Raw genomic sequence first — 13,522 nt, forward strand, 5'->3', positions numbered from 1 at the left:
ATTTTAATTCAAATAAAATTAAATGTTAGGTAATAAGTTCTTCCAAAACCGAACCTTCGGTGCCTATTTTAGTTTTGGCTTCCAGGTTTCCATCATTTGAGAATTGAGAGGTTATAGGAGCACTTAAAGAAGTTATCTACACGAATTTTCTTTAGAATTATTATGAAAATGTACACAATTCCATTAATTTAGAGGTTATACTCAGAATTATTTGAACAAGTTATCTACATTCATTCATTTATGTTTTCGTTTATATAAGTTCATGCACCTATATTTTGTCTGATATTTGGCCGATTTCTCTTAGAAACCAAAACCTCGGTCAGTCTGGCCACGATTACCGTATAGCGCGTGGTGGTGGTGCGCGGCGAGCGCGGGCGGCGGCGCGTCGTCGAGCTGCGGCGCCGGCTCCACCAGCAGCTCCACGCTGTCGCCGCCGCGCTCCAGCACCGCGCACACCTCCTCGAAGCTGCGCTCCGTCAGCGGCACTCCGCCCCACTCCAACACCTACACCGCAAATTGTTTAATGAAACTCTAGACAGGGTTTTCTTTCTGGTTTGAGAACCGGTTCAGAGATTTCGTAGAGATATTTAAACAACCAAACGCCTTGATGTAGCTACGTGATTAGCTATAATATAGCTAATCACGATCGGTTTCTTAAGATTTAGGACAGGGAGAGGCTTATAAGTTGTTGTAAATATCGCAAGGCAATATCGAGTCTTTGAATTGATACCTCTTGAGATGAATATTAAGTATTCAAACCGGTTTCGGTAAGAATGCAGATGGAGTTAACACTGAAAATTAGTACCTACATAACACTGGTCAACACTGTTTTGTCACATGAAGTTAGTAGTAATTTTTTATTATGTTGGCAACCGTTCATTAAAAATCAAATATTATAACCCTCCAATCACGTCCAGTTTTTTTGTGACACCTATAGATACATTTCTAGCCTCTAGGGATGGCGATTTTTTCCGATATATATCGATTCGAATCGAAGTGTAATAAATCGATTCCCAAGAAAACGAGGCCCAAAGAATCGATTGTACGAAATCGATCTTCGATCTTTTCAGCTAAAAGGGCGAAGATAGCGAAAAAACGGTCATCAGGGCCAAACAAGCACTGAAATACGTATGCATCTGCAAAAAATGTCTATAACACCAAAACCAACATCGAAAAGATCTACTTTCAATTTTATAGGATGAAAGATCGATTCACTGAATCGATCCATTACTGGAGATTACAATAACAAATTATTTTGGGCCAAAAGATCGATTCTTAGATTAATCGATCTCAAATCGCCATGCCTACTAACCTCAAAACGCGTTTTTATAAAATAAACTTTATTTCGGCAACTGTATAACTACTGTATTTTACTAATTTACATTTTACATTGCTTTAGGGTGTAACATGTCTTTAAAAATACACATGCTGCAATTTAGTTTGGATTTCTTTCCCACAAATTGGGGTGCTATGAATGATGAACAAGGCGAGAGGTTTCATCAAGACATATCTTCAATGGAGAAGCGCTACCAAGGGAAATGTAGTCCACGAATGCAAGAAGATTATTGTTGGAATCTTAAAAGAGACCAACCAGATGCTAAATATTCTCAAAAATAATGTTTATAAATTGTACATTTAACAATTACTTCTTTAAGTGTAGCATTTTTTCTATATATACCTAAAAATATATTAAATATATGTTTCTATATCACAAGTATACCTGACGTGTAAATTTTTTTATATCACGGCGTGCGTAAATGGACGTTTTACGCACGCTTCGCGTGCGCAAAACCCCCATTTCCGACCCCGTAATATAAAATTTTATACAACACGCGGACGAAAAATGTTTTTCTGACTCGTGTGATTGCAGTCCTCGCCTGCGGCTCGGCCTGCAAACTCACACTTGTCAGAAAAAAATTTTTCGTCCTCGTATTGTAATGTACTATTTCTTTGATGTATTATTGTTTGTAGGCCCTAGTATATTCAAAAATTGGCATAACTTTACGTGTTACAAAAAAATATTTTTTTTGTTGACCAGTGTAATTTAGGTGGCAATTAGTTAAAGTAAGTAATTAATTTGTTTTATTATTCTCCTTAAAATATGAGATTGTTTTGATATTAAAGTTCCCTTAAAAGTTACATCCTCTTTCTTATAATAAATTGGAAAATTACCTATTCCTAAGAAAAACATATTGTGTGTACCACATAACGTTATTCTAATAATTCGGTTTGATACATACCTTATCTCCTTGCTGCAGGCCGGCCAGGTCGGCAGGCCCGCCGGGTACCGTCCACACGATGACGGCCTCGCGGCGCCCGCTCGCGTCCGGCTTGCCGCCCACCACGCGCATGCCGAAACCACGGGCTGGAAGATCATGTTATGTGTACCAACGTGGATTTACAATTGGTTTACGCTACGTTTAATGGAGTGTATGGCAATTTATTATCTTGTATGTATTAATAATTTTAATTTGCCATGGTGGCTATTGACCTAATAGACGTTAATGTGTGAAAGCACACAGTCCTAAAGTTTGCAAAAAATTACAAATAATGTTTATTAGTTTTTTCATGTTTTTGGTGATGGTGATTTCATGTTTTTGATATTGTAAATTATTTTTATTGCAATTACTTTCATATTTTACATGGTTTTGCGCTATAAAATGTTGGTACAAGATATCGTTATGTTTTATTACCTATACCTAAGTATTTCGGTCAATTTCTCTTTAAACGTATTTACTTTAAACGGAGGTATGGATATGAATCTAATATAGAGTTATGCGTTTACATAATTATGAACATCACGTATGAACTGAACTTCGCAAGCTTTTGCATGTTACAGTAAATATGACTAACATCGATGTCCTTTATCGTTGGGGTCGCGTCGCAGCGCCACGCGTCGCGGTGTGCGGTCGTCGACGTCGTGTATGACGATCTTGATGGCCTCCGCGTCGACGGACATCTGCCGCGCGGCGGCCGCGGCGGCGGCGGACGACGCGCTCTCGTCCGAGCCGCGCGACGCCAGCGCCGCCATCGCGCTCAGAGCGCCTGTTCGTTGCTGCAGCGCTGCTATGTCCGGCCTATGGGGCATTTTACAATTGACAACACGTTAAAGTAATACGAAGTACATTAATTTAATTCTGGTGCATACTGACTTGAAGACCACCTGTGCCGCAAGCCATGTAGAGACGCACAATGTAATCATGTGGGTTTTATGTGCTTAAAAACTGTTTTAACTTGATGGTTTGAAGTGTCCATAACAGTTAAAAAAAGGTAGTATAAATATAGAAACTCTTTTCAAGGAAGTTATAAAGCCACTGCTTATAGTCATATATATACAAAGTTAAAAGGCTGACTGGAGAAGTAATTATTTTGGAAATATTATACTAATTTAGAAATATATTTTTTACTAACAGTTGGCTTCCCCTGCGTCTTATGGGTCGATCTTCATCCACGCTGAGGCCGCTTATCTGTGGGGTTGGGTCCACGACGTCCGTATCAGTTCGGTACGAGCCTCGTCGCGAAGTTGCACCGGCCACTACGTCCACAGCAGATGCTCTATGTAATTAAATATTTCAACATTTACATTATTTCTTCAAAAACGTTAAAGAAGTTAACATTACAGATGACTTTTGAATAAGTAACTAACTTTGTAAATTATTACGAATCAAACAATTAACAACTTACTTCCATACAAATTTTAGTACTTTCTATTATGTACAGTAGATTGTATTCTAATTATTACTTCGTTAAAAATTATGTTTTGCAAACGCTGTATATAATTCGTCAAATGCTAGCATTTGCTACGTAAGATTCACTTTATACAGTAGTTAAAAGTTACCGTCGCGACATAGGCGGTGGTCCGGGCGCGGCGAGCGGCTGGTGCGCGGGCGAGCCGGGCGGCTGGTCCTCGTCGCAGGAGCGCTGGCGCGGCGCGGGCGCGCGCACGGAGCGGCGGCGCGCCGGCGCGGCCGCGCTCGGCCGCCGCGACTCCGCCGCCGGCGTCACGCTGCCGCCGCCCTTCAACTGCCGCCGCGGGCAGCGTGGTTACAAACTCACACTTATTATCGACGACGGCGAAAAGCTTTTTCGCCTGCATTACTTTAGCTTATCTAAATATTACTTTAGCTTATAGCTTCAGGTTTTAATTTAGCTTATCAATCTATGAAGGATTCCAAGCATATAGAGTAAAATTCATGTATATTTGACTGCTGTTGTACTAATATTTATGAGTTACTAAAGCTGGAATCTTCTCAAAATCATTTTCAAACTTAACATCAAATTGAATACGAAACTCAACTCTCAGTAGCTAATAATTCGATTTTAATAATGGCAATGAAATTCTAAGTGGCATTCTAATTTGAGAGAAGGTTAGTGAATTTGAAGGGTGCTTTCAGTGTAATATCTAAGAAGAGATAAACATTACCTTTTCGAGCTCCTTCAAGGACGCAGGCGATACATCAGAGTGTCGCCGCAGCTCGGGCGAGCGGGGCGGGGCGAGGCCGGAGCCGCCGCCGCCGCTGCCCAGGCGCGCCTCGGAGTGGCGGCGCTGGAGGGCCTCCAGCACGGGCACGTCCAGCAGCGAGTCCGTGCTGTCCTGCGCCGCGGGCGGCAGCCGCGGACCCGCCTTGCGCCGGCACACCGAGCAGCGCCATGAGCTCTACGACAGTAAATCATGATTAGTTGATGATTGTACTTAAATATTATATTATATGATACGCGTTTTGTGATAGTGCAGATTTGATACACAGGGTCCCTTATGACAGTTTCATAATTGTTCTGGAATACTGCGCTCTTCAGATTATTTATCCATCTCGATGGTATAAGAGGTTCGTGAGTAGTGACGAGAAGATGAATTTGTTACGCCGAAAAGAAACATAAGAATTACTTAATCTTTATTTTATAATAACCACTTTATTACGATGAAGTTCGGCCGAGCACGTGGAGCACGTGCGCATTTGTAGGAGGCTATGATCTAACTGCCAGTGCTTACTTAATGCTAGTTATTGTTCTTAGACTTAATCACATTTGTGATACTAGTGATCATCGTGATATGATGATCTCTATGACGTTTAGTCAAGTAAGTTAGAGCAATATTTTTTTCACCTTATTTATTTTTTATAGATTTTAGAGATGGTACCCTCTAAAAGATACTTACGGCCTCGTCATCACTAGCGGGCTTGGAGTAGGAGGAGCAGTCCTCGCACACACGGTGCTGGCAGCCGTTACAGGTGTGGAACACCTCGCCCGGCTTCAGCGCCTTCAGGCACACGCGGCACGCGCCCGCGCGCGACGGCGCCTTGCCAGCTTCTCTGTGATGATATTTTATATTTGAGTTAAAGGAAATTATAATTATAAATTTAATACGTAAACAATGTGTATCATATACATTGTTTGCGTATTAAATTTAGACAATGACAAAGGATGTTTCCAAATAACACGTATTATTTCATGTAAGGTTTAATAATATATAGAAAAAGGTGATAAAATATTTTCAGCATTATAACACTCTTCTCATTAAGCAAAAGCATTGCATTAATTGCATTACAATAATAAAAAAATTAAGAACTGTATCTGTTTGAAGCGACATTGCTTATTAGTTCTGTGGATTTACAGTCATTATTAATTATCAATCTAATCTTTGCCCTCACAGGATTGAAAAATGTAAACGTGTAAATTCTTGGACAGATTGATTATAAATATAGGGCGTTAATCAATTAGATAGATTATAATAATACCACTAAAGTCAAGGATCCTAGATTTAGAAGCATACCGTTCAGTCTTGGCCGTGGGCGGCGCGGGCGCAGGTTGCGTGGGCGGCGGCGCCGGCGCGGGCTCCACCACGGTCGGCTCCGGCCCGGCTCTGGGTCCCAATTTTGTAACTGTGGGGATAATTCCAAACTTTAATTCACACACATATTATGTGTATATAGTGGACATCATTTCTTTAATGATCATTTTGTAGTTAAATAGTAAATACGCTATCTACACTCATAGCCCCACGTTAGTATTCCCTGTTTTGTGGGTGCCACGGACACACAAAAACGAATACACAAACACCCAGACCCAGAACAGATATCTAATCTGACCGGGGATCGATTCCTTTACGTGTCAGCCCAGTTTGGTGACCACTCCGCCACGCGGGTTGTCCTTAATTATATTTAATTATAATTACGAGTAATAGCTATTAATGTTTTGAAAACAACTTGGGCGTAATTTATCATAAAGTAGTTTTATTATACCTGTAGATGTAGATATAACAGATTTCCTTAAAGTAGCGTCAGATACGATTAGCACATTAATATAGATTCGGATAGCCCAAATAGACCAGGAGTCTGCATAATTAAATTCAGGAATAATTTGAATTCCAAATGAAATAATTCATCACAAGCCGCTTAAAGTTATAAGTGCTTGAATTGTATTAAGTCCATTGTTAGAAAATACCAGTTCGGAATGCAAATAACAGGGATTGCAATCAGCTCGTAGCTTGTTTGTGCCTCCATACTTTCGAGAGGAATTTGCTAACAATGCATCCACTCTGTAAAGAGAGCTCGCGATATTTCACTATGAATATTGGGATGCTCATATTCTTCGATCTTTGAAAAGCAATAAGTCAAGTATGCTTTTTAAAGTTTGTTAAATAAGTGAAACAGTTTGCAAATTTATTAACCTTCTCGTTTTAATAATTTGAATTTAGGTAATTGACTAAACCAATATTTGTATGTGATTGAACTCTTGTTGAACTACAGTAGCACCACTACCATAGAAGTTTCTGCTTTGCCGTGTAAGCAATACTAATAACGTCGAAAGTCAAGTAGGACTCTTGAATTATGTTGGATCAGTCTCACATATCAAATTGCAATACATGCATGTTGCAAGGCATGCAAAAATGCGAATGCGTAAGACACGCGGTAAGAACTAGCAGCTACTTATTATTATTGGTTGTAACAATGTTTGCTTAGTGAGGACATCACTAATCTTCCACAAAAAATGTTATCCGAAGTCGAGCTTATTGACGTTCAAAAATAATTCTGTACAGTCTTCAAAAAATAAGAAAATAAGTATTTAAGTTTTGAATACTTTACTGGTTTACTTACAGGAAGAATGTCTGTTGTCTATATTAAAATAAGTTACCGATCGATTTTACATTGATATAAATTCAAATTCAAATCTCATTTATTCAAAATTGATTCATATAGAATACTTTTTGAAAGTCAACAAACTACCACCGCATCGGAAGGTATTTCGCTATGGAGAAGAAGCGGCGCAAGAAACTCCATGCGTGTGCATAGTTGCATCTTTTAAAGGGTAAATAATATACAATTTTACATAGTACATATAATTAATTATTGATGTTGGTACATATAATTAATTATTGATGTTGGAGCTGGAGTTGTCATTAAGTACTGATTAACATTATAATAAGCTTTTTTACATAAAGTTAATTTTATAGTAGATTTAAACCTTTTCTCGATAGATCGATATATTATATTAACTCGCCCTCAAGAGACTGCGTGTAAAGCTAGATGTTAGTAAAGTTTACCCAAGTCTTGTATAATCTAGTTTCGCTTGACCTATTATCTCAAAAGGTACCTGTACGATAGCCTGAAGGCAACCAAGTTACCCCGAGATGATAAATTGTTGTTCAGGCACAACAGATAATTCGAAGCCGTATTATTCGGCTCAGTGGAGCATAACGTTGGAATATTTACTTTCTTTCCACCGCCGGCATACTCGACTTACTCCCGGGAATAATTAAAAGATAAGAACTCTTCGTAATCTACTGTATTACAGGTAGAGTCCTAAGAGTGATATTTTTATCGAGTATAAATTAATTAGACCCCACTGACGCTGAATTACGTTATCCATTGCTAAGGAATATATATTTCCTTGATTGGTATCTCTGGGATAATATCCTTAATTGCTGACTAAGCAATATAACATGTACAAACGTGGTTAATTTGCTATAAGAGTTATGACCCTGACCTGTTAATCTATTGTATATCTATACTTATAATACGAATGTAATCTGCGTAAATCCGTACATCGAATATATTTGCAAAAGGTATTTGGGAGGACTTAATTTCTCAAATAAGTAAATAATATCAATTTCTATCGTTTTTAGATTTTTGTCTATTTGTTTGTCTGTGTATTCCGTATCTTAACATATAATCGTTACTTCATTCAATTTGACTCCAACTTTATCAAAAGTTATTACAACTTAAAGTTTGATGATAGAGAGGGGGAGGCCCTATTTTACAACCCCGGGGCCTCGTGGCGGGACACAACAGTGGTAGGTACTGTATTTTACTTAAGTTATATTTAAAAACTGTCTGATTTATAAAATGACTAACGTTATATTTCTAAAGGAGTTTAATTAAATAATTCCAAACATTAGTATCGTATAATGTTAAGTTAATTATGTTCAAAGCAACACTTTAACATGGGTACTTACCTAATTATTAATGTTCGGTCATAATTGTTCGGTTCAGTTTCACTACTTGAACGCTAGTTAAGGTGTTAATTATGCTTCAAACAATTACGTGTTAAATGAAACCTTTTCATGTCCTATAATAATATAAATATGTTTAATACGTGTAATATTACAGAAGCTTGGGGAATTTATGTTATGTTACCTATCATTATGTAATTATGTATGCTTATATTATGTTTATTATATAATCAAAATAATGTTTAGTACCTTTACTCTTTTGTTTGTCTGTAGATATTTTTTTGTTTTGTAGCTATTGATAAGCTTTATTTAGTGTTACCAATAAAATATAGGGAAAAATATACAAAAAAGGTGAACATTAGGTATGTAGTTTTTATTAATCTGTCTGAATCTGCGAAGTGGGCATGGCATTAAGGATCGTGAACTGAATTAAATAAAACACATTTCTTACTTAAATAAATATGGGTGATACAGAACCTCACTCACTTGGCGTATTTTTGATATTCATTTTCTCAAAGTTTTCACATTTCCACATCCGTATCTCAGCAAGTATGATAATTAAGTACATCCTGACTACCTTGAAATATTACCTAGGTAAACAACTTCACTGACACCCACGGAGGAAAGTTTTGCTACATTTCAACTCCGACATTTATGTGACTGTGCGAACGGAAACATCGTTAGCCTTAATTAATACATAATTATGAGCCTACGATGTTTTATTATCCTCCTATTTAGAATATATTAGTAGTAAGATATATTGTTCATTACGTCTTAGGTATAATAATCATTTTCGCGATAGCAATTATAGCAATAAGAAAGCCTTATCTTTACCGCTTTTTAACCAAGTGTAATTAGATTTGTTATAATAAAATTGAATTTGATAATATCATTTCAATATAGGGGTTTTAATTCATGATAAATATAATTTAAGTTAAGTATAAATACTTGCTTTAGAAAAATATGTTATTTATAATTGAGCAAAGACGAGTTTCGAAATCGGAATGTTATGACATTCAAATTACATTCAATAAGTGTTCTGTAAAGAACCTATAATGAATTAAAAAAAATGATTTTGATTAACCATCTATCTGGCAGACCGAGATTTGGTTGACTTTTAAGAATTTAGAGATTTTCTATGAAGGCTTTACCGTATGGTAAAAAAATGAAACTAGGCCTTACGGGGTGTAATTATAAAGAATCAAGATTCTTCCCTCTAGGTCTCCTAGACCTCAAGAATTTTAATTTGAAGTAATTTATTTTTAAGGGGTCAATCTTACTTTCTTGTTTCAATTTAATGAGACGAACTGACTAATGATGAAAGTATATTCTTTTATTTAGACTCGCAGTACGGAAGATAATGAACACAAACTTACTATTCTGTACGTTACCATTCAGTTGTGAACCAGTGAACCTCACAGTAATTATAAAATATAGAGCGAGCACACTTAAGTACGAACAGTAGTACAAGTGTGAACACGGTTGCCATCACTATAGGGCGCACATCCTTAATTCAAGATCAAGCGGAGTGACTTTGTTAGTTTTGTTAGTTAATGTAAATCATTATTAAATAAAATCTAATAATTTAATAAATAAAATCTACAAACTCTAAATTCTCTTTCTAAAATTTACTTGTGCGTTTGTGTGTTTAATAATTTATGACAACTAGAAGTATTATAGATTTCATAACTAAGCTATTTTAAAACAGCACATATGCCTACGACTCACACTAAGGCGTTTGCGGCATGGACGCGCTCTATGCTAATTATCACTCCGAGGTTTGAATCTCTTTACATTGTTCCATTAAATTACCTTTGTCTTGTGCGGTGAGGAGTGAAGAAGATAGTGTCTGACGGAGCTTGCCGAAAGTGCCGGGCGAGTCGATCTGGCCCGGCACCGTCCCTGTTGACTCCTCCGTCGCCACCATCTGAAATAAATGTACTGTAAGATAGCTGCAAATCTCACTACTTATTTGTATATTAGGATCGCTTGGTGTCGGAATTGAACCGTTTGAAAAACATTTACGATGGCATACATTTTATATGGGAAAATCGCGTTCTCTAACGACTCTCACCTGCGTTCCTCGGCATATATCGCGATGGAAAATACATTGTATAAATCTGCATTGTATGTGCTACGCGATAGGTGGAGGAGACGCTCTAAAAACGTACAGCATGATGATAAATGTGTATATAAATACGTAATTTGTTTACAGATATAACTTATTAAACATCAGTTATTGAGTTCTTAACATCTGACGCTGTCTGAAATCGAAACTACTAAACGGATTAACACATTTTGTTTTTTTTTTTGGTTCGATAAAAGATTTATCTAAATCAAAGATCAATTATTTTCTAGTTCAGTTAAGGGATTAGTTTGATTATTCAGTATTCAGAAAATAATTTTATTTCCTGTAGTAATATTTTAAATGAAAACCTGCTTATTTGTTATAAATCAAAAAAATCTTAAAACATACGTAAATCGTTTTCTGCATGTAAACCTACTTGTACCTATTTGTTATATAATTTGTCCTTGTTAAAATCACGTGTATAAATATAAGTAAAAACGTAACATTCACAACAACAAGTACACGAAACAGAATTAGTTATAACAATAAAAACACGTGTCATAGAATACGCGACGTACGCCGATAAAACTGTTCATACAAAAATAACGGCTCAGTAATACTGCCGTAAATTTTATGGAGAGCAACAGATGGAGAATGAAATACATCAGAGACAGGAAAATCAATATTGTCGTCTCCCGAACCCAACCCGGCCGAGCTTTTTATTACTTCGCTTTTAACTTGTGAATCTAAGGATTATGAGAGTATATCCGATTGATCCCGCGAGCGTATGGAAATTAATTGCGGTGGATTATCATATGATTTGACGTGGTAAAGCCTGTATGATTTGATTTGAAGGTACCGTCACTACCCTATTTCTAGCGTGAAGTATCTTATAGTATCTGATATGTATTAGTAGCGTGAAGGCTTCGATGGAAGGGTGTGAATGTTAGCTAACCTATATACGACGACCATTGACCATCTGAGACCTTCACGAGTGTTAACACATTTGTGATCGGCTTCAGGTAGAACCCATATTTTGAATGGAGTTAGTTATAGATGTCCATGAGCAGCAGTGGCCACTTACCATCCGGTGGATGTATGCCTGTTTATTACTTTCACCTTAAATCCACATATTCTTAAATTTCGTATATTCTGTATTTTTCGCTGAATTTTTAACACGAGATACTCTTTTTAAAATCATTTTCGAATGAAAATGGGAACGTATCGTCTGCCTGTACGGAATCATGTACAAAGGAAATTCGCAACGGACGTTGTAAAAGGAAAGGAGAGTATACAAGGTGACTGAGAGCGAACGTTACGACAGGAAGACTTCGAGGTAATCGTTACGTTCGTGTAGGAAACTGTAAGCGCAAAGAACGAAGTTAAACTCCCATTTGGATACTTTTTACACGGGTCGACAACGCGAATTACGGCGTACATGTCATAAAAACCTGGAGGCTTTGAAAAATGACTCTTTTGTGACTTTTAATAATAAATCAATAGTTGGCGTTGATGACCTTTCATTATTTGAGTATAGCGCGTAATGGGTCGCAACAAAGTAGGCTTAATATTAAGTTGGCTTAATATGATCAGTTCAAAATTATTCATGATGTAAACTTCTCATTTATGTCTTTACGCAGCTCACACCAATTATTAAAGCCGGATTATAATTATAATGAAAACATTAGTGTTTAAAATAATTAATTTATAATTAACAAAAACAAAAATCATGTTCTTTGTTGTTTAGTGATTGATCTGCTATATAATTGGAATATTCAATAATAATAATAAATTTATATTACAAAGTATTAAAACAGTTCTCAATCCTTTGGGGTTAACTGGCTTAAAAATCAGTTCATGATTTGACCTTCACATACGAACTGACAAGACAAATTAAGTAATGGCTTATAATAAAAAATGTAGACACAGTTTATATATTTATACGATTACGTTAAATGGTAACACTGATATACATATTGTTTCGTACATAAATGCGTAATGCTTACAAAAATAATGAGTTTTATTAATTTGGATAAGAAATGCCTTTTCCTTTAAGTTTGATAAGAAGATTACAAGCTAAATAAATGGCGATTTAATGGATTATACACTGTTTAGAATTCCAAAATAGGTTCATGAATATTGGATGAGTCGTGCACCAAGTGCCTCCTCGGGGATCATATATATGGGACAGCTAGAATGTTACCACCACAAAAGCTTCTATTTAAATTATTACTTTGACGGCAGTTTTCCTTTTATAACAAATAATAACATTGTTTACTTAAAAGTTTCTTATAAATAAGGAGTTTATCCATATACTTTGATTTATGAGTTGCTTGTTGCATAAAACGCTAACGTGAAAACTACTATATGTAAAACTTTATACAGTGAGTGAGTGCAAATGTGTGTTGCTTTGTTCTACGCCTCGTAGCTTCGTAGCGCGGGTGTGACTTATTTTACTTCGCTACGACTTGTCTACGCCACTTAATGCACGTTTTGCGAATAATGGGGACTTATTGCAAGAGTTGTTTTATGCTTATTCGATAAAGGAATTAGTTGTTGTTTTGTATACAGTTATTATAAGCTATCCTTGCATGGTAAAATAGGCTTTCGTGGACGCTGTAGCAAGTGTTGGCTGTTGGCTGACAATAGGGATAGATTTATTATATTTTTACTATTTTTGTATTTATAAAATAAATCTATTGCATGTCACTTCTGATTTCTAAGAAAGAATGGAACGTTATTTTTCTCCGACTTACCTTATAATTAGCAAACCTCGATTAGTTCGACACGACTTCACCCTTTAGGACACTGCGGGCCCCCGGAGCGCTATAGCAAGTATGTTGATAATGTTTCCTATTTCATAATTGTGCAAGTTAAAGTTGAGTATCTGCAATTAGCTTTGCCAAAAATGTCTCATATACCACTTAGTTACTAATATATTTAATTCAAACATTAAAACTAATAGCTACAATTACAAAACAATATAAGTTTTTTCCCACTTTTTG

General features: G+C 36.5%; 1 protein-coding gene across 2 annotated transcripts in view; it reads right to left on the reverse strand.

The window, feature by feature from the left end:
• Fife (regulating synaptic membrane exocytosis protein fife) overlaps positions 1-13,522 on the reverse strand; it is a 43,031-nt gene that overhangs the window by 10,921 nt on the left and 18,588 nt on the right. For both annotated transcript variants that reach the window (XM_073091452.1, XM_073091453.1), the window contains exons 3-11: positions 10,262-10,376; positions 5,771-5,879; positions 5,156-5,309; positions 4,424-4,657; positions 3,839-4,023; positions 3,412-3,555; positions 2,854-3,077; positions 2,241-2,365; positions 339-504 (exon numbers count right to left, since the gene is read on the reverse strand). In XM_073091452.1, the coding sequence (XP_072947553.1) occupies positions 339-504; positions 2,241-2,365; positions 2,854-3,077; positions 3,412-3,555; positions 3,839-4,023; positions 4,424-4,657; positions 5,156-5,309; positions 5,771-5,879; positions 10,262-10,376 (1,456 nt within the window). The remainder of the gene's footprint in view (positions 1-338; positions 505-2,240; positions 2,366-2,853; positions 3,078-3,411; positions 3,556-3,838; positions 4,024-4,423; positions 4,658-5,155; positions 5,310-5,770; positions 5,880-10,261; positions 10,377-13,522) is intronic.

Source organism: Epargyreus clarus, unplaced genomic scaffold (genome assembly GCF_041222505.1).
Source record: "Epargyreus clarus isolate Ecla_fem2 unplaced genomic scaffold, WU_Ecla_fem_2.2 ptg000034l, whole genome shotgun sequence".
Classification (NCBI taxonomy): Eukaryota; Metazoa; Arthropoda; class Insecta; order Lepidoptera; family Hesperiidae; genus Epargyreus; species Epargyreus clarus.